At 37.5% G+C, this 20295-nt stretch overlaps 1 protein-coding gene across 2 annotated transcripts in view; it reads left to right on the top strand.

The window, feature by feature from the left end:
* The window catches only part of LOC123747385 (TBC domain-containing protein kinase-like protein), a 22820-nt gene continuing 2525 nt past the window's right edge, over positions 1 to 20295 (top strand). Inside the window, exons 1-18 of one of the 2 annotated variants that reach the window (XM_045729565.2) lie at positions 1 to 88; positions 1061 to 1300; positions 2218 to 2324; positions 2837 to 2994; positions 4072 to 4227; positions 5517 to 5622; positions 5785 to 5979; positions 6243 to 6352; positions 6488 to 6628; positions 8299 to 8448; positions 10302 to 10410; positions 11258 to 11419; positions 12089 to 12266; positions 13434 to 13640; positions 15541 to 15702; positions 18559 to 18710; positions 19067 to 19212; positions 20017 to 20182. In XM_045729565.2, the coding sequence (XP_045585521.2) occupies positions 1096 to 1300; positions 2218 to 2324; positions 2837 to 2994; positions 4072 to 4227; positions 5517 to 5622; positions 5785 to 5979; positions 6243 to 6352; positions 6488 to 6628; positions 8299 to 8448; positions 10302 to 10410; positions 11258 to 11419; positions 12089 to 12266; positions 13434 to 13640; positions 15541 to 15702; positions 18559 to 18710; positions 19067 to 19212; positions 20017 to 20182 (2610 nt within the window). In that variant the 5' untranslated portion in view covers positions 1 to 88; positions 1061 to 1095. Of the gene's footprint in view, positions 142 to 1060; positions 1301 to 2217; positions 2325 to 2836; positions 2995 to 4071; positions 4228 to 5516; positions 5623 to 5784; positions 5980 to 6242; positions 6353 to 6487; positions 6629 to 8298; positions 8449 to 10301; positions 10411 to 11257; positions 11420 to 12088; positions 12267 to 13433; positions 13641 to 15540; positions 15703 to 18558; positions 18711 to 19066; positions 19213 to 20016; positions 20183 to 20295 lie in introns of both variants that reach the window. The other variant, XM_045729563.2, reaches the window with a different exon arrangement.

Genomic DNA, 20295 nt, shown 5'->3' on the forward strand with positions numbered 1-20295 from the left:
AGTCAACACTTGTGACGAACGCCTCCAGACGTAAACATTGATGGCTCCACTCCTCAGGGCTGTCAGAAGATCCCTGGCCCAACGCCCAGTAAACCTTTTGTCTCCTATTTCAGATGTTTTGTTGTGATTTCTGACCTTGGGGTTAGATTTTTTTTAGCATTTAAGTTATCTGAATTTAGCAGGTGATACGAGGCCTGGGGCATAGCCCAGAGTGGCAGCGAAGAGGCATTTAAAAAGGGGAGGGAACAGAAGGCTGTTCCCTCCCCCTTTGCACTCAAATAATAATTATAATAATAATATTGTATTCAGGAAAAGTCCATACATAGATGCAGAGTTACAAATATAATGTTGGATTTATAGATAAAGCTAGTACATACAATACTTTAAATCCATTAATACGCATAGTGTTTCGGCAAAATTCGCAAGTTTTACGCACTCGCAAGATAATGTAAACTTAAGGGTTGTAAGATGTTAATCTCTTGATTGACAATCTGTTCATTTGAGATGGTTAAGTAAGTCCCAGCTCCATCTGGGTACACGTAACACGATGGGTTTTCAGTGGGTTGAAATGAAATCGGTGGGTTTTCTTACTATTGATGAGTGTTGTAAATGCTGCTGTGCACATTCATGCCTGGCATTTTGCTTGGCGTTTCACGAGCGCTTTGTCCTGGGTTCGTATCCTGGCCGGAAAAGATATACTTGGCATCAATCCTTAACTGTAGTCTCTGTTTACCCAACAGTAAAATGGGTACCTGGTTGTTAAAGGATTTGGTGGGGTTGTATTCCGGGAAACATTAGGATTAAGGACTTGCCCGAAACGCTATGCATTCTAGTGGCTGTACAAGAATGTAAGAACTTTTGTCTAAATAAAAAAGGAATAAAAACATAAAAAAAGTGGGAGTTTGGCTTTACAACATTTAGGTTACTAATATAAAGCAGTAGAAAGCTTTTAGATAATTACTGTATTTGACATTTAATAAACATTTATTTAATTGTACATATAAGAAAGATTATTTCAGAGTGAAATATTCAGTGTAATATTGATTGTTTTTGTCAACAGGGTGTGTGAGCTGTAAGGAATAAGCAGTATAAAAGATGTATCCAGCCAGTCCAAAGTTGGGTCTGGCACACCTTGGTGCATCCACCTTCTTTGCCTCAGCTCACCCCAGTGAGTCGTGTGGCAGCAATGGCTTGCCACTCACACCAAATTCAATCAGAATCTATGGTCGTGCTCGAGCCTTGCACCTCATCAACCATCCCCACTTATGTTCTTATGTGGATATTCACAGAGGAAAGCATGGTGAGCCTTATACTAACTTATAATCAAGTACTATAATCAATTTATCCCAATTCAGCATTTGAGTTTCCAACTCGTTTATTGAAAAATGTTTACAGTAATCATCTGCACCAGCTTTTAATACACAGAAAACACTAAATTTGCATAATGGATCTTTCAATGAAAAATCTTGTGCAAATTTTATTCAGGCAAATCAAACTGAAGCTTTTATGGGAAATGAATGGATTCATTCCAGTTCTCCTAAAGTCAGATTATTTTTCACATTTTTTTAAACAAATACAATACAGCACAATACAAAAAGCATTCATACCATTTTCCCCCACAAATGCATTGTTTCCTTTTACATGATGGCTCTGTTCACCTAGTAGTAAATAAGTGTCCTGTAGTTAAGCAACTGTTGTGGTCGCATCCTGGTAAAGGGCATTGGTCTTTTGCCTGGGGGAACTTCGATAAGCCTAACAGGCTTCTTAGCCTCGAATATGGTAAACTATGAGGTGAACCAATATACGTAACTAGAAAAGTGTGTCATACTTTCAAATGAGAAGGGTAGGACAGATGTGGTGCTGTCTGCTATAGTTCTCTTTAAGTACTGTATAGTCATCTATATCCTATCTGGACGAAGGTGACCCGAATAAACAGTATTGTTCGAATATGTGGTCGCTCATGAAATATCCAAATAAATTTTAGTGTTAATACCTCGTGTGAATATTTGAATTACCTGTAGCACATTTGAAGGAATTACTGTTTTATACCAAAAAGTACAGTAAATAGTATCTTGATGAAAATATTTTGTTAGCATGTGAATTGAGGTGATAGACTGTAATTTAATACAGATATCGGTGTCATTGTATGCACCCATAACACCGAATTATCGTCAGTAAACTTTTAATTCTTTTTACTAATAAGATATGGTACTTCAGAGAGAATAATGGTGATTCAAGAGTATTATCTGCTGAACTTGCGGATGGCTGTACAGAAGTATCCAGAGTTTAGATGCCACAGAAGTCTTGCTAAAGTGGCCTATCAGGTTGGTTGTTACTGATCACCAATAGTAATTTGATTATAGCATGCTCCGGATTGTAGAACCCTTGCATGTAGCACCATGTAACTAGCCGTGGGGGTTAAATAATGCTTTGTTCAGATACGTTTAGTGTTATATGTTAATGCTCTAATGACATATACCAGGAGATCTGGAGATGAGATTGCATTATTTCACATCACAATAGTTGACATCATCTTGGTCATTCTCAATGCTATAATCAGTGATACAGCTCTGTATTCATATTTGATACAGTACTATAAACATAATCTGAATACAGCATTATTTGACCCCCATGTGATGTCAGGACAAGGAGTCCATAAGTGAGTATTTAAATCAAGTTGACTTTCTAAACTGTACTTGCAATTTGCATTTTGTTGACAAGTGCTTCCTCAAAAACATGAAATGAATTTCACATTAGTAAATAAATTCATATTATCTTGCATATTTAGACTATTTTATGTTCATGACTGCATATGAATATAATTTTAATGTTTCAGGTGATTCAAGGACTTGTATACCTTAATAACTTTGGAACTGTCAACTGCAATTTAAGCCCAGAAAACATCTTGATTGATCCCTGTGGTAGAGCCAAGCTGTATAATTATGGTCTTTTCTACATGACAGAAGCTGGTACTGCAGTTTCCTTTCCTCTTGGGTTAGTTATTTAAGATTTATTGTATGTCTTTAGCAAATTTTAATACATTCTTCAATGTTTGTATATTATGCAGTACATCACAATATATAAAAATTGGATGAAATGTGCACCAAGTGAGAGAGATTATGACGACGATGTAGTTGTTGTATTGCAACGGGTTTCTAGAAATTTGATAATCATTTGTACGTGAATAAACAAACATGCTTATTAATTAAAAAGAGAGCAGATAGATGTAGATGTACTAGCTAGATATTTAGGCAACCTCAGATCTCCTTGGTCAATTATAATTATCCGACTTCCTTGAGAATTGAGCCCCCCAAACTTTGGACAGATCAAGCAGTCAAGTGGCTGTGGAGAAAATGGAGCAGACCATCAAGTGTCTATGTGAGTGTAGCTAAATAGAAAAAAACATAATGAGGACAGGAGTAACCGAGACCAACTGGTCTGCTACCTGGGTAATGTCACAATTTATTTTATAATACTATTCATAAAAACTTTTCTGATCTAAGTCTCCTTGATTGCTTCCTTACTTAATGTTTGTCAGCATTTTCCATATTCATCACCCTCCAAACTGCTTATATTATAGAAATGCTGTCAAATTGGGCCAGAGCACAGAAAATGGTCAAAAAGTGGCACCCAAACATTGCCATAATCAAAACATAAATGCATTCAAATGATAAAGTGATTGGCTACTTCAGAAAAGTTTTAAAAACAGAAACAGACAACATTGGACAAGTTCTTTGCTAAACCAAGTGTTAGTGAATCATTGGCAAAGGAAATAAAATAACAACTATCACCAGAACTGGAGTTACCTAATGTTTTAATGGAACATGACTTCCCCTCTAAACAATAATACCTTTGCTCCTCTTTCGCTTCTACCATCATCTCTCCTCAGTACAGTAAAGGTAAAGTTCTGTCAAATTTGTATTTATGAATTATTTTTGGGAGACTGGGAACAGATTGCCAGTTTATTGAATTTCAGTTACCGGTAGGCAAATCAAAACAATATTTTTTATTTTTATTTTAAATACTGCACTCACTTTATTTAATCATATTTTATAATATTTACATCTGTAGGAGCATTCAGTATACAGCACCAGAGATCTTGCTACAAGGATGGAGCCAAGAAGGAGGTACTGGTGGGGCTACAGTGTCGGGTAATCCCGCCTGGGATGTTTGGTCTCTTGGCATGATTATGGCTGAGATTATAATGGGATCTTCACTTTTTAGTAGGTAAGATGCTCAGATAGTAATTTTAATTTCATTGGTGCAAAACTAGCATGAAAGAATTCTAGTGCTGTAATAATTTTTACATAAATTTAGATTAAAATATTATGAGTCAGGCTTATTCATATATAGACCAGAAATGTCTTTATTATTATGAAGATACAAGTGGCAATTTGAATATAGTACTGTAAGAACTGACTAATTCTGACCTCAGTACTCCAGTTTTCTGGTTAATTGAACCAAAATCAAGCTGCAAGTTCTCTTGGTTCTCTTCCCTGTGCACACTCTAGTGCTTCCCTTGCACTGCCAGGGTTCTCTTCCCTGGAGTGTTTGGGGACGTTCCTAAGGAGATCTACCTCGCTTGTGGTAGCTTTCACCTTGGAGTGAGTCTGGGGTTTTCGCCCTCCGTCTTGCCCTCGGTTTAGAGCATATTTGGCTAGTGGGATGTCACGGTGTATTTGCAGCTGCACTACAGCATGCCGAGATAGGTTTTCCTAGTCGAGTGGTTTAAACTGGGTTGATTTACCAGAGAGCACCGGCATTGCATCCCAGTGCCTGGGCTTCTCGCTTAGCTCAAGCTTTCGGGCCCTGAAAATTCCCATCGGGTTTGGCAGTCCATAAGGGTATACCTGTCAACCACGCCCTCGCTATTTGCAAGGTTCAGGGTCTGTTCCATGGACAATGTTCATTTGCTCTGCCTCCTCCTGCTCCCTGTTGGGTCGCTGACACCTTCAACCCTGAGTTGTGCGGGGTGTGTTCCCAATACGCCTTTCTTCTCCCCAGCCCTCCTGTTGAAGTTCGGGCTTCCCAGGCAGTGACCATTCTTTGTCTTCGTTTCTCTAGGTTACAGCAATCCAGGTTGTGTGCCCAATTGGATGCCCTGGAGCTGCCCCGGTTGGGTTTTAGGGCCTTGGAATTGCAGGTTTTGGTCACTTAGACCTTGGGCTCTGCTGTTCCACTTCCTCTTTTTCCAGTTTGTTTGGTGGTGCCCACCCTTCTTTCCCTTCCCCACCCTCTCAGCCCCATGGCGTCTGAGGGCTTCGGGGTCGGGGAAGGGTTTAATAGCTAAACGTCACTTCCCACGAGGTAAGCATAGGCTCTACTCATTACATCAGCCTAAGCCTGTACAGTACTTATTAAGTCTTATTCAATTGAACCATTTCTAGTTATAGTATTTTTACCTTGATCCATTTTTTATTAAAAAAATTTACTGATGTTTTGTACCTTAGAACATTGGCAAAAGTTTGTTTGTTAAAGGCAGTAGAAAATGTAAGTTTTCTGTCCATAATTTTCAGGTATGATAATGTTGAAAGCTTAGTGTCTGAAGTCTTAAGAATGTCTATGGCAAATGATCCACTCCACTACTTGTCACAAACTCATGATGCAGTTACCAAGATCGGTGTAAGTTTATATTATACTTAGATATGTAAAAAGTATTGGCATAATTGACTAAATCTACATTAGGTGTTTTAAAGTACAGAAATATTATATTATAAAACATAATTTGTAAATGTTTCGAAAACTGTGCATCTAAAACAATACAATTTTTATTTTGCAATGCAGGCATTAACAGAAGAAATGAGAGATTTTCTATGCCTTTGTCTGACAGTGGACCCAGAAGACCGACCAGTACCACGCAACCTGTTGTCCCATGTGCTCTTCAAGCCATTTGTTATTTCATCTTCTCTTATTCCTGTTCCTCCTCACTTCCCAGTTATTGATCCCTCTCTCTGCTTGGTAGATTTTGTACACTATAAGGTAGGTCAAATATTTTAATTGTGTTCATGTATTTTTGTTATTTTCAGTATACTGTACAGTACTGTATATTCTTTTCTCTGTCAAGTTAATAAATATTAATTAGAAGTACAGTACAGTGGACACCAGATTGAATGAACTAATAAGGATAAAACTCTTTTATTTGATAAGGATAAAAGTGCTATAAGATATGGAAAGCCACTGAAGTGCTGCCCAGAAATGTCATTACATTAGTCTCATCTATTTTTTTTTTTTTTTTTTGACAGGCCAAATTAGGAGTGATGGAAAATGAGAGAGATCAGCTCATGGAGTATCCTTTGGTGCCTGATGATGATTTCATTCAACAAACTCATACAGATGAAAGACCTAAACTTAGGTGATGATTAGCCTTGCAGTGTATTCATCTGGTAAATTTGAACATGTATCATTGAGGCTGAAATTATTGTAACTCTTAATTTTGGTAGAATCAACAGTACAGAATTTTGTAATTATTAAAATTATATGTTTTCAGAACTGGAAAGAGAGACCAGCTGTGTGAACGTCCTATGAGAGAGGTGTACCATTTATGGCAGTTGGCTGGCGGTAATGTAGAACAAGAACTTAGGAAGCAAAAACTTGTTAGGATTAAACCAGCCATACTTACACTTCCCAGGTATATGTTTTTTATTATTAATTTGTTCAAGTGTATTTATATTAGAATATCTTTGAGAGTTTGATAGCCATCAGTAAGTTAGTGAATTCATATTTCATTCATACTCAATTCATGCATTGTATTATGAATATACAACTCTTAAACCAGAATACTAAATAATCTCATGACTACTGTATCTATGGCAGTACTGGAGTTCATAAAATACCTTATTAAATTTCGTAAGGAATGTAGAAGCAATTTCCCTGAATATTTGTACAGACTTTTAAGTATAAAGTGAGTTATACTTGTTATATCTGTTGTTATTTTAACTGTTCTGCAACATGGGTAATTGTAACCCTTTTTTGTTTGATAATTTGCCAGGTGAGAGGGAAGGAGAGTGATGTACAGAGGTAATGGAAAGATGTGCTGATACATTGTATTACAAAGTATCCCCGTGGCGCAATGGTAAGACATTCGCCCAGCGCTTCACAAGCGCTTTGGCCTGGATTCGTATCCTGGCCGAGGAGGATTGACTAGATGCCAATCCTTAACTGTAGCCTCTGTTCACCCAGCAGTGAATGGGTTCCTGGTTGTTAAACGATAAAGCAAGTCGTATTCCAGGGAAAAATTAGAGGGTCCCGGTAGTACAATACAGTCGGATTTGTTCTTGACGCACAATCGAGAATTCCATGTTCAAATCCCGGGTGGGACAGAAATGATTGGACACATTTTCTTTTACCTAATGTACTGTTCCCCTAGCAGTGAGTAGATACTCAGGAGTTAGTCAGCTTGCTATGGGACTGCATCCTGGGGGAAGGGGGGGCCTCGATAAAAGCCAAGCGTGTATGAATACACTCTGGCTGTCTGTCCCACGGCACAATGAATTATATAATTATTTACAAATCTCTTTTGAGATAATGTTGCTGCTCATAATCACATACCATTAGAAAATGTGTATAAGAAAATATTGTTTTGTATTCTAAATGTTAACAGTAGTGCCCAAGGAAAAAACCCACACTTGTTTATTTGTGAAATTTATGTAAGGAATTTACACCAAGTTTTTCACTCTCCTGAGTGCTTTGTCAAGGTCTGAGTGTGTGTGATTAGGATGAGACTTGCATCTCAATGTGTAATGACGTTGTCATTAGACTAATAATGTCTCAACGTCTAATAATATCATTAGATGTTGAGATGTAAGTCTTGTCCTAATCACACACTCGGACCTTGACAAAGCACTCAGGAGAGTGGGAAAGACTCGGTGTAAATTCCTTACATAAATTTCACAAATACACAAGTGTGGGTTTTTTCCTATGTTATTATGTCTGTGAGAAGACATTACCATTACTAAATACAGTAGTACTGAAAACATTGATTTTGTATCATGGAAGTATGTGATGCTAAGGACTTTGCAGTTTTGTAGCTTGATGATGCGGAATAGTATCGAAGGCAATGATATTGTTTATTCCCAACACATGCTGTCAGTCTCTCACTGCTCTGAGCTGTGGTGGTAAACACTTGTGCATTACTGAGGTAATCATTAAGACAATTGTAATGCTATTTAATTCTGCAAAGAAAGTATTTGAAAATGTACTATGAAATAAGAGAATGGCTTTCAATTAATAAATATACTATATTCTGTTTTGTGATTTTCTCCAACATCATTCAGTAAGAGTTAAAGTGGATTGTTTCAGTGTGATGGTGGTGGAGGGAGAAGTGTTTGGTGGAGGTATACACCGACGTCAACTGCTGGAGACTACGACCATCATTTTGCCACTACACAATCTACGTAACAGACTAGCTCACATACCTCCTGAGAAATATTACCCTCTCATTACTCAAGGGTAAGAAAACTTTATATCTTATTTGGTACTTGGGTAGCACTATTGTTTCATGAGTTGTTTAATAGTAGTGATGTGAACAATTGTATTTATATCTGTAGAAAACTGTACACTGTTTCCCACTTCCAAGCCATGGAAAATGCAGTCTTGGAACACTCTTTAAATGAAAAGCTCAGAAATCCTCCTGTTGAAACACTCTTATGCTATACTTTTTTATATTTTATCTTTTTACCTTGTTCATCATTGTCACCTTCATGGATGACATAATTGTTGCAATAATTGTTGTATTATTAGAGCAGTTGTAGTGAACTTAATAGTGCTTCATGATTTAAAGATAGCTTACAGTTTCTCCACCAGAAATTAGTAAATTACACGTAACTTAATAGATGATTATTAAAAATCATAAAGAATGGTAGAACCTTGACTTTTTAGACCAACTGGGATCCAACCCATTCTTATCAAATCAAGGGTTTTGTCATTTTTCACTATTGTCAATATTTAAATGTGGATATGACGGAGCCCATTAGGCTTGGGAAGCTGTGCGCGAGTTGATTCAAGATTGGAAGGCAGGACCATAACAGTAATTTAACTCTAGCAAACACAGTTATGGACATACAATTAGGCAAGTACATCTTTGTGTTCATGTTTACTTCATGTTCATGTTTACCCGTTGTATTGCTTATTTATCCTTATATAACTTGAGATACTGGTGTGTAGGGTTTATCAACACAGGCTACCTCAGCCTCATCTTCACACGACAACATAACAAATTCTGCCTACAGATAACATACATAATGTACAGCCACTTTGTTCAAATTGCTGAACATGTAAACATAAATTATTGTTATCCACTTTCCAACTTTCATTGGATGGGGTGGCATCATTCTATAGAAAAAGTGAGTAATAAAGTATAAGATGGTTATAGATATTAAAAAGGGTCTCATAGTACCGTTGGCTTCGTTACCGACTCAAAATCAGGTATTCCTAATCAATTCTCGACCAGAACCGAAATGGTTGGGCATGTTTCCTTTCATTTAATGTTGCTGTTCACCTAGCAGTAATTAGATACAGGAGTTAGGCAACTGTTGTGTGGGTTGCATCCTAGAGAGGGTCAGTAGTTCAACCTTGGAGGACTTTGATACAAGCCTAAAGTAAGCAATTACCTAAGTGTAATTACACTTAGGTAGTTACACACACTTGCTGTCACCTCCACCAACAAAACAGATTACATAGTAAAAATGATAAAATATCACTTGTCCATTCATAATGCTGTATCATTCGCAATACAATACAGTTGATAGCATCACAGACAGACAAGTGCCACCACACTGTGGCAGTCATCCACAACTGCTCTCCATTACCAACATTTCATGTTGGAGGGATTTCTCAGCTTATTTAGTGAGGAAGCTGAGAAAAGGAAATAATAATAATATTTTGTAAGTTAATGTAAGTTCTATGTCATAGAAGAGTACAGATAGTAAAGTACTGTAGTTAAATAATTGTTTACTGTATTTAGCTATGGTTGTTAAAACAAGGATTTCGTCTTAAATTCATTGATATACAGTACTGTATATTAAGAATGCACAGTATTTCTTATCATGCAATTTATCATATACAGTACAGTATATGATAAATATCAGTTCTATAATTTTCATCAAAAAAGAGCAAATTACTGTGGATAGTATGTTTTGGGTGTGATCCTAATTTATACTGTATTGATTAGCAAACAACTATTGTATCATATAAACTAATGATAGGGTGCAATAGCAAAGTACTGTACTTTTCAAAATATCTACTACGAATATTATGCCATTAGATATGCACTTTAATCTACAAAGAAAAATCTAATTTCCTAGAGAATGTGGTAAAGATCATCTGGAGACTAGTAAGCTTCCACTCGTGATAAGAGAACGTGATGTCGAGTACCAATTCCATCGTTTGCTCATTTTTGAGAGATTACTTCAGGTAAGAAAAGAGGAGAAATTTGACAGGCCGTTGCTGTTTTCAGATTTTTTCTGAGTTATAAAACAAGGTTGCTTCCTTAGGCAAAAGTGGCCTAAGGAAACAACCTTGTGCAGACGATGAGTCACAATAACGTGGCTGAAGTATGTTGACCAGACCACACACTAGAAGGTGAAGGGACGACGACGTTTCGGTCCGTCCTGAACCATTCTCAAGTCGATTTGACTAGTGGCTGTACAAGAATGTAACAACTCTTGTATATACTGTATCTCAAAAAAAAAAAAAAAAGATTGTAAAGACAATCGACTTGAGAATGGTCCAGGATGGACCGAAACCTCCTCGTCCCTTTACCTTCTAGTGTGTAGTCTGGTCAAGCAACCGTGTCCTCCTCTAGTCCAATCCTTCAAAAGGATTGGACTAGAGGTAATCACTCCCTTACTGCTTTATGTTTTTGTACTGCTTTTACCCCTTCTCTTTGTTTTTATTACTAGTACAGATACAGTACTGATAAAGTTACCACTATACTCATGTTGAACTTGAAGGACAGTTTCCTGCTTGGTGTCTTAAGAAGTCAGTTACTGTATCAATTATTTTGAATGTATCTTTTTTTTTTCAAGCTAGCAGTGTATAGATATTTAATAGTGTAATTTCTGATTACATGAACAAGTTGATCATTATGCAAATTACTAGAAAAATATAACCTTGAATCTGTTTCACTTGTTATTATAGCAATGTCATATTTTCCTGATCTAATGATACTAATATTAAGTTGTTTAGGTATTTAATTATAGTAAGTTTTAAAATTATATTCAGTGGCATATTCTATATTTTGTTTGTTTTAATTTCTCAGTCATACCCATTCAAGGCAGAAAGTATTCTGCGAGAAGCTAGAAAAGACACTCCTCCGTTCTACCGAGCTCTAGTATGGGCATCACTTCTGGCCGTTGATGGTGCTGTAGCACATACCTACCACCAAATTGACAAGGAAACTCCTACTCCAACAGACAGACAGGTATTTCATCAACACTATATTAATTTTCTTTTGTCTTTAACATAGTAATGTGATATGTTTATTCAGGAAGGGGGGGGGGATTAAGAATGACATTCAGTCAACCATCTCTTTCATTATCCTTGCAAGATTTGTCGTTCTTATTTTCTTTTATTATTTATCATTAACACAAATCCAGTAATTTATTCCATACTCCTCTTAACTACATATGCTTCAACTCAGGTTACTTCACCACAATTTTGGTACCCCTCTGTGCAGCTCTGTTCTTATATGCCACAACATCCTTCATCAGTTTCATTATACCAACCTCCTTTTCTACTTACATATTTCACACACGTTTCAATTCACCCATTTTGTATTTTATTTACAGTCTTCTCTTTCATTACATACACTTTCAACATCCACATTCATCATTCTGACTATTATTACTACAGTGAAAACACAAAAAAAATACTGTACAGTATTTAAAATATTATATTTTCTGAACTCCACTGAAGAGAGATAGAACAGATGGAGTTTTATATTGAAACTGAAATTGATATTATCACAGGTGTCCTATACAAAGGAAGTTTTTAGTTACTGAATAAGAAGTCAGAAGAAATCTGGCGAACTACTAACTGCTATAAACACTGATGCTTAAATATTTAAACTACTATATTGATTTTCACACAGATCGAGGTGGACATCCCACGATGCCACCAGTACGACGAACTGTTATCGTCACCACAGGGACATGCCAAGTTTGCACGCGTTCTGAAGGCCTGGGTGGTATCACATCCTCATTTGGTGTATTGGCAAGGCTTGGACTCACTCTGTGCACCATTTCTTTATCTCAACTTTAATAATGAAGGTCAGGAATTTATAATAATAATAATAATAATAATAATATTAATAATAATAATATAATAATAATAGTTCTGATGGCAGATTTTTGCTGAGTAATGATGGCTTGAGTTAATTTGCATTGATTGAACCCCATGCACAAATAGCGTATGTAAGATAGGGATAGATTAGTGCGTGGTATGATGAAATGAGAGCAGAGTGGGGCACATAATACAGTATCTGATTTGAAAAAGTATACCGACCGTTTTTTAGACTTTTTAAGCTACATGTTGTATATGTGTGCTGAAGTTCAGGCTCTTGTCTATGTATAGGCCAAGGAATTTTTTCTCAATTTTATTGCTAATGTTAACATTGTCTATCTGAATTTGAATTTTATTTGATGATTTACTACCAAATAAAATGTAGTAAGTCTTTTCTACGTTAAAATAAACAGAATGTTCGATAATGTTCAGTGTAAGTTTGTTGGTTAACATCTATGAGTAGACTCTTTTAAATTCATTACTGACAATATTATTTAGTGTGTGGGGGTTGATATTATTGTCAGCAAATAGTATAGGTTTAAAAATATTAGAAACATTTGGCAAATCATTGATGTATATAAGAAATAGGAGAGGTCCCAAGATGCTGCCCTGTGGCACTCCTACTGTTAATGGTAGACTGGGGGAGGTTATGTTATGTATGGCTACATATTGGTGTCTGTCACTGAGATAGGAAAGCGTGACCTCTCTTCAGGTCACTAAAGAGGTCAAGTGGGAACTCATTTTGGCAAGGGATGTGTTAGATTATATTAAGCAGACTAATAATAGCATCATTGGTACTCTTTTTGGGAACGGAAGCCAAACTGGCAGGGACTTAATATGTTGCATTTTACAAAGTAGGAATAAAGCAGTTTGTAAATAATTTTTTTTCAAATATTTTTGAAAGTATAGGTAGATTTTATAATGGTCTGTAATTATTTGTTTTATATATATTAATAATTATTTATATTTATTATCATTTGTATGGCAGATAATGAGCCATATGTTTAATGTCATGTGTAGAGCTTGTTCACTCTTAAGGTTTAACCTTCTTCCAAAAAACTTATGTAATGATTCTAATGTTTGAGTGTGCATAAATCATAACTTTTCCTTATAGGATACTTTAGTGATATAATTGACTATTTCCTCTTTGCTAGCTCTGGCATATGCCTGCTTGTCTCAGTTTATCAACAAGTATCTACACAAGTTTTTCTTGAGGGACAACAGTGCTGTGATACAAGAATACCTGGCAAAGTTCTCCCATATGATTGCCTTTCATGATCCACAGCTTTTTAACCATCTGGACAACATTGGCTTCATCCCTGAGCTATATGCCATTCCTTGGTTTCTCACCATGTACACACGTAAGTAATGTATTACAATACTTGACTACATAAATACAGTATTAACTTGTTTTTCTAGTTTCTTTTCAGGGCTGGCCCTCCTCAGTAGCTCCCTTGAGCTTATAACACAGGCTCACTAGGGACATACTGAGTATGCCTCGTTTCCATGCCTACTAGTTTATCCATCAATGAAAAGCGCATTTTCAAGCTATCTTGCCCACTTTATGGGGCTGGAGACCCTGGTAGGATAAAAAAGAAGCAACCCTCTGTTTAGGTGAATTGCTTACTAAACATTTGGAGAGTTACAAAAAACTCAACCTCCCTCCCAGCAATGTTTGGCAACATCTACATCAATGAACAAAACCCTTAATTTAAACAGTATATCAAGGTACTTATTCTCCTCCCACAATAAGCAACTAAGGATCCTGGTGAGGTGAGCACCCTACTCTTATGTCAAAGTTCACCTACTGACATGGAAAAGAAGGTAGACACTGTTGGAATAGAACTGAGATGCCACCCAGAAAGGGACACTTCATAACACTCGGTGCTTTATTTGCTGTAAAGATAAGTTTTCTGAAGCCAGATAAGTTGCTTAGATTTATGTTGAATGCCAGTAAGCAGGGAATGTATACTAGTCATTTTGTATGTATCTTCCATTTCTTTTCATGGCTCTTTATGCCCTCCCTCATCCATCAGTAATGGAGTTAGGTGTTTGTTAGTTATATTGTTAGTCTTTTGTGTTTAGTAGCTTCATCTGAGGCTCTTTTTTTGGAAGGGATGGACCCAGTTTCCTGTGCTTTAAGAACATTATTTACTCTGTTTTCCTGCTGGTTGAGTCATGATTGATTCCCCACAGTTCAGAGCATGACTGCTGCTTACAGCCTTCCATGATATTCCATGTTTTATTTTTAACACCAATAGATATCTAAGTTCCCATTTTCATACAGTCTCTGGGTTCATGGGCATTTTAAACCCTCTTGAGTTCAACATGTGTCATTACCAGACCTCTTTTGGCAGTGACTCATCTCTTAAACTCATGCCTTGCAGTACAGGCTTTCACAGCCCCAGGTTGTAGCTGGTATGGAGGCAGGGAGTTGTCCTCTGTTTTTTCCAGGGGAAGAGGCGTAGCTTCCACCTGCTGTATGTCCTTTTGTCCTATTTTCTCTCACTTTAAAGAACCTGACCTGGTCAAACTTCTGTGCACCAAGCCTTTTAGCCTGGCTGCTTTGGATATGTCGTCCTGTGTACTCTGGACCTTTCGCTTCCTCCAGATCCTAGGCTTTAACCCTCTGTGTGGGCTCTATGGTAATGTGTCCTGGGTTCTTGGGCTTTCGGTTTCGGAGCTGAGTGCATAAATTCTTTTGGGTATGTGTACTCCGGGCATTGGACCCATGTGTCCTGATCCTCTTGTTTAGCTGGGCTGATGTGCCAGGTTGGTGCTGCGGCCAACTGGGTTGGTTACCTTGCTCCTCTGGGGATGAGGGTACATCTTTACCTCCTGTTGTACTGTATTTCCCTATCTGGTTGGGGGGGGGGGAAGTACTCTCTCTAGTTCTCTTTGAGTGTCCTTGGCTTCCCATTAAATTTGTGGTCCCATTACATTTGTGGTCTTCTCACTTTCTGTTGGAGGCCCACCTGGCCCTTTCCCTCATACTTAATTAACAGAATTTGCAGGATCAAATTACAGTTCCATGGGAGGGTGCACTATATATATAAAAGTAGGAACATTTTAAAATCCAGAAATTGCTTGGCCCCAACTTTTTTATTATTGATGTTTAGCTGTACACTATCTTGTACAGTGAGGAATATCGTCCATTTTGTGACAGGCTCATGCAAAATAAGTAGTTAGTAAAAATGTGTTTAAAAATCAATTTTAACCCAAACACTTTTTCAACAAAACTAATGGTATTTTTTCCTGCAGATGTTTTTCCATTGCAAAAGATTTTCCTGTTATGGGATACTCTTCTGCTAGGAGAAGCATCCCTGCCATTGTGTATAGGAGTGGCTCTTCTACGACAGTTGAAAGACAGACTGCTGCAGTTTGGATTCAATGAGTGTATTCTCCTTTTTTCTGATATGCCAGGTAAGATATTTTCTACTTTTTTTACTGAGAGTATCTCTAGGCAAACTAATTTTTAATGTTAGGATCATGCAAAGATATACTGTACAGTCATAATGAGATAATTCTTCTTTGATATTAAATGATGGTTATCTTTACATGCTGACTGCAACTCTTATCATTTCCGTTTCATTGATGCCTTATTTCTTCTTACCCTTGGAACTGGTCCAGCACTGCTTGTTCCAGTCATGAATTTTCTGGCTGCTTTCTTGGTGGTGCCCAGTACATTTCCATCCCCCATGGGGTTTCTTTGTTGAAGCTGCCATCTTTCATCCCAGGGCTGAGATGGGTTTTGGCTCAATGTCCGAGCTCCACAACAAACTGCTTACATTGAGGAGACTCTGGACTCCCATTTTTTTCTTGCCCACTGACGGTGACATTGTTGGCTGGCTGTTGGTTCTCTCAGGGTTAAAGAAGTTCTTGATTGCCTCTTCTTGTCATCTTACTTTCAGTTCATCATGTCCAAGTCAAGCACTTGCATTCTGTTGCTTCTTGGATTCCTCTCCTTTTCTGTGGTTTAGTAGTATTTTGCGAGTCTGTTCAGATAGACAGGATATTTCTTTCCTTATGGTACAGTGATCTGGGAGGTTTCCATTTGCCTATTGGGCTTATTGAGCTATTAAGCCCAATAATAGCCCAATATTATTATGCTATTAAGCCCAATAAGTAGTACCTATTGGGCTTCTGCCCACTTGGCTCACATGTAGTCAGTCAGAATAGGCAGTCAAGGCTTTAAAGTTGCTGTTTCACAGGTATTTGCTGTTTCAGTGACTTGGATTCTCTTGGTTGGTGAACAGTATGATCCAGCCATCTTGTTATTTTTAGGACTGCTGCTATTGCTCTTTGGTGGTGTGTTCACATCTGCCATGTGCCTTGTTGGCATCATGTTTTAATGCAAGTAGTGTTAAGCTCTGAGTGTTTGGAGGAGCCTCACCCTACATGTATTTGTCTTGTGTTCCTGCTTGTTATATTTGCTGGATCACTCCTGACATGCCAGGTTGTGTATCTGTTTCTATTTTTGGCACTGCTGGACTCTTGTGTTTAGTGATTGCCAGAAGTTTACATTAGCTGGCCCAGTGCAGATAATTTTGCTCATTTCTTGCGTGACTTGCTTACTCTCCTCGCCACCTCTGGCCTAATTCTTAGCCCTGTTCTCCCTATGCCCAGGTCTTCTCTTTTTGTGGCAGTCCAATCATTGTGTCATTTGAGTACATACTTTAGCACATCTCTGTGCTCTGCTGGGATATGGAACTCTGCTCCCAACTTTCCATAATCTGATTACCGATGTCTGCCTTCTGCTCTCATATCTTTTCAAGCAGTTTCAGGGTTTGCACTCCCAGTCCACTTCACCAGCTCTTATAGGATCCTGTGACCACGCCAGGTTTCTGGCACCCATCTTGGCATGTTGTAGATAAACATTTTTGAAACCTTGAGTTATCCCCTCTTCATGGCATGGGGTCTTGTTAGTATTGATCAATCTATAGTACTACTAATATAAACCTCCGAGAATTAACCCTGACCCTCAGGTGGCCCGACCCACGTGAGGGTCAGGGTTAGCAAGCTCCTCGCATACATTTGCATGGCATTGTTTGTTGCTGAATGGCATACTTCCATTACTGTTTAAAACAAAGTAGCCTGACTCATTGTTGCACTGTGTCTTGTATTGAGCCTCCATGCTTAGTCAGTTTGACAGTTCAATTTTGCCTTTCTTAACATCATTTAGTTTTGGCCTTGTTTCAGAGTTTCCTTCTGTCACAAGGACAGTCAACTTCCACTATAGTTATCTTCTCTGAGGATTGATTCATTCTTGAGAAAGATTTCTTTATAGTTAAACCTGTTTTGGGCTGTGCTGCAAGATTTTATTGGTGAAGCGATGCTTTGGAGGGGAAATGATATCATCAGTGTACTATTGTGTGTGTGTTGTACTTTTAACTGGTTTCACACTTGAGAGACGTTGAATGAATATTCCTGGTTAGATGATTCTTTGTCCTCTTCTCATTTGTCTTTTTTGAGGTTTGGTTCATGGTGCCAGCCTTCTTTGGCCATCTCACCCACTTTTCCATTGGCTCTGCCAGCTGTCAGGTTCTTTGGATCAGTTATATTTTTAATCCTAGCTTCATCATGTTATTTACCAAGCTTTAGTGCCCCAAGTTCATTCTTAGAGTTGTCATGCTTAGTCAGCCACATAAGATATTAGCCTTCAAATCACAAACCGCGAGAATCATGAAAAAACGTCAACATACAGTACAGGTATTACCAAATAAGATGATTTTTACTTTAAATCATATAGTGAGATTTCGTGTTATTTAGATCATTAAATTGCACATCTGTAATGTTCCTGATTTTCGATTAATTTTACCGAACGAGGATGTGCACAGAAATCAGCTCCATTCCGGCTTAAACTTTGAAATATGCAGTAAAAACACGATTTCCCTCATACGTATCCTCATACTTCTTACTAAAATATTGAATAATAGAGAGAACAGTTTGGAAGCAGATAAATAAATATTTCATGGTTTGAATATAATAGGAAAGGATTTTAGATAACAGAACTATAATGGGCTGTAGTTCTGTTATCACAGGAGTAAGGCATTGTACAAAGGGTCTAGATTGATAAGAAAGCAACCATCCTGGAGACAGAAAATGGAGGAATATGTATAAGAAATTGAACAGAACATTTTTCTGGGAAAAGAAGGCATTATGGATTCAGACAATATAATAGCTTTCTAAAAACTAAGATGTAATCATTCAGATGAATGTCTCATTCCAGAATATCACATATGTTAGTAACCCATGGTGATTGGTATTCTATATTCACAGATATTGATATGGAACGTGTTGTACGCGAATCAGTTCAAGTATTCTGCTCTACTCCTCCTTCAGTCACATACCGACAGCATGAACGACCTAGACTTGACCCTAGCAAACATAGCTCAACCTCTCCCCATCTTACTCAAACCAATCAAGATTTGGTAAATTTTATGCTGTATTTTACTATGCAATATCTTATCAAATAATATTTCAGGTATTCTTATTATTATTAAGGCTTTGGTTTGAACATTTATTTCTGTGGGGAGCCCTGTTGGCTACCTGAAGCTTTTCAAACTGATCTGTGCCATATTAGTTTGGATAGCTTCATGGAGCCTCCGAGGTTCGCCCAGAAAATGACGTTTTATTACATTCAATGCTGTTTTTTTATGGCCAAATTTTATAATGTATTCAGTAAGAATATTTCTATTAAAAATATGTAGGAAATTGCAAATTGAGTAATCCTCTACTTATCTATACTGTATTCTTACATTGCTCATTACTCTACAATTATTTACAGGCAATGGATGCAGTACCAGTAGCAGAGCTCAAGGCAGAAAAATGTCCTCGTGCTTGTGGTGCCGACTTATTGGAGCTGTTGGCTCATAAGAAAAGCCGCAGTGGCAGAGCCAAAGTTTTGGTGGTAGATATTCGACCATCTGATGAGTATCCTTTATCTCATGCCTTGAATGTGAACTTTAAATTTAATTCAATATCTATAGCTAATTTAACATAAAAAATCACTGCTTTACATATACAGTATATGTTATCAAGATTTAAGTCTGAGTTAGCTCCCATGGTTGGTCCTGCAAGCAATGTATCCATAGAATGCACCCCAGACTACAAAACACAGCAGTCACAGTCAACCTGTTCCCTAACAAGTATCTTCTTTACCCGAGGGCCACTAACACACTAGTGGCCTCGATGAGGACAGGAAACCGGCAGCTTATCAAAGGTCCCCCATTTGTCCTGATGATTTTTCTAGCTGGATTTTAAAATTCAACCGTTTTTTGGCATTTACAGCCTCAACAAGTAGTAATGGTCACTGAGAGGTCACTATCCATCACTGAGAGACCAGTTCGCTATGAGAAAAAGCAGGAAAACAAAACTCCCATATTCTACTATATTGACTGTGTCTTTCAAATGTATCTTGGGGTGCTGGGCTCTCTTAGAATGTAGACAATATGCTGCATCATTCCCTGGATGTCACTAACTAGGCATAATGTTGAGCTCTTTTTTTTTTTTTTTTTTTTTTTAATTTATTTATTTTAGTTATGGCCTGTTCTCACCATTGTTGATGGAACTTAGTTAGGTCAAACTCTAAGTACAGTACAGACCTCTTGCAACTATGCTTCCTTCCGAGTCCTTACTATGTTGGGGAGGGGATGTGAGAGTAAGAAAATCTGAAGGAAAGTCTTCAAAGTGTTGAGGAAATTTTTCAAAATATAATTTCCTTAATTTTTCAATCAGATTTGCCCGTGGTACATTGGTAGATGCAATAAATTTGCCTGCAGAATCCTCAATAACTCATGAAGGTTTGTTAGCCCCTGGACCCCAGTACGACATTCTTAATTCCTATCGGGGTAAAATCGTGTGTGTTATGGGTTCACGGAACAACTGGGAACAAACCGTAAAGGTAAGTTAACAATGGATTCAGTTAAGCATTGGTAACACTTCTTAGAATTAAGCAAAAATCAAAGCAGAATTTAGTCATGCCTGAAACTGAAAAATAATTTTACCGTACACTTA

The sequence above is a fragment of the Procambarus clarkii genome, chromosome 94, assembly GCF_040958095.1.
Source record: "Procambarus clarkii isolate CNS0578487 chromosome 94, FALCON_Pclarkii_2.0, whole genome shotgun sequence".
Taxonomy (NCBI): Eukaryota; Metazoa; Arthropoda; class Malacostraca; order Decapoda; family Cambaridae; genus Procambarus; species Procambarus clarkii.